Raw genomic sequence first — 1296 nt, 5'->3', positions numbered from 1 at the left:
TCATCATCATCAGGTCAGCTCAAAGAATCTTATGATAGATACCAGAACACCGGAACTATAAAAAGATAAATCCCTCATATTGAAGCAACAGTTTGTGATAATATGTTACAGAAGGAATAGAAAGATAATACCGAGTTTTCCTTTGCATTTTTGTATAAAGGTTTTTCATACCAAAAGACATTGAAACCCTTATAATTTACTGGACTCTGCAAACATTTTCATAAGTGTTTCATGAAAGTTTGGGTGCTCAGGCAGAAAGGGGAAGTGTGTAGGTCAGGGCTGTGCAGGCAGCTCGTGAGACTCTCAAAGGAGGTTTGTGTTGGGGACTGAAGCACTGTGGAATAGAGAAAATCCTGCTGACAGTAATAAACTGCCAGGTCTTCAGCCTGGACACTGTTAATGGTGAGAGTGAAATCTGTCCCAGATCCACTGCCTATGAAACGATCAGGGACCCCAGTGTCCCGAGTGTATGCATAGTAGATCAGCAATTTAGGAGACTTCCCTGGTTTCTGCTGGTACCAATTCAAGTAGTTCTTCTGGGTTCCAATGTTTAAAAGATTCTGACTGGACCTGCAGCTGATGGTGACCTTCTCTCCTACTGACACAACCAATGAGGATGGAGACTGGGTCATCACAATATCTGCACACACACCTGCAATCAGGAATAACAATGATCATGCATAATAAAAAACAGAATTTAATACAGATAAAATTTGGCATTTAATGTCCTTGTAGTTCCATATTGTCAGAGTATTGTTGCATAAAAAATAATACACCCTGTAACACATTTCTTATGTACAAAGAAGTGATTCTGAAAAGAATATAATACTTTGAAATTTCTCACCAGACACCAAGACAAGCAGGGACATGAGGACATAGGTGTGTGACTCCATCTTACTCCCCCTGCCTGTCTGATTCAGCTCAATTCTCACTGTAAAGGCCTGGTTTATAAATTCCAAGCTACTGGGCTAGGCTGGAGGAGCCCATGCAAAGCAGTGAGCAAATACAAAAGCATATTCCTGGGCAGTATGTGTGAGAGTGACTGGTATTAATCAACAAGCAAATATACAATCACAGAGAGCATGAGAAATCACTGGTTTATAGCTCTCCAAAGAAAATCTACTAGGTTCACTAACAGAATCTTTGGTAAAATCCAACATGTATTTAAATCAGGTGCAGAAAGATTAGGAGAACTATCTCAGATTGACAGTCCTAGGAAAATGATATGTTTAAAAAAAATGCAACAACAAATTTGGTAACATAAAGTTAGGAAACAAGCAATAAAAACGGGAAGAC

The 1296-nt window shown here is 39.3% G+C and overlaps 1 gene segment (V, D, J or C); it reads right to left on the bottom strand.

Annotated features, from left to right (window-relative positions):
• Positions 1–218: 218 nt before the first annotated feature.
• Positions 219–893, bottom strand: LOC130875070 (immunoglobulin kappa variable 4-1-like). The segment is given in 2 exon segments: positions 219–652; positions 845–893. Coding segments are annotated over 2 exon segments (483 nt in total).
• Positions 894–1296: the final 403 nt, after the last annotated feature.

This window comes from Chionomys nivalis, chromosome 1, assembly GCF_950005125.1.
Source record: "Chionomys nivalis chromosome 1, mChiNiv1.1, whole genome shotgun sequence".
In the NCBI taxonomy this organism is placed as follows: domain Eukaryota; kingdom Metazoa; phylum Chordata; class Mammalia; order Rodentia; family Cricetidae; genus Chionomys; species Chionomys nivalis.
The sequence above is the reverse complement of the archived record's forward strand: the minus strand, read 5'-3'. Positions and strand labels throughout refer to the sequence as shown.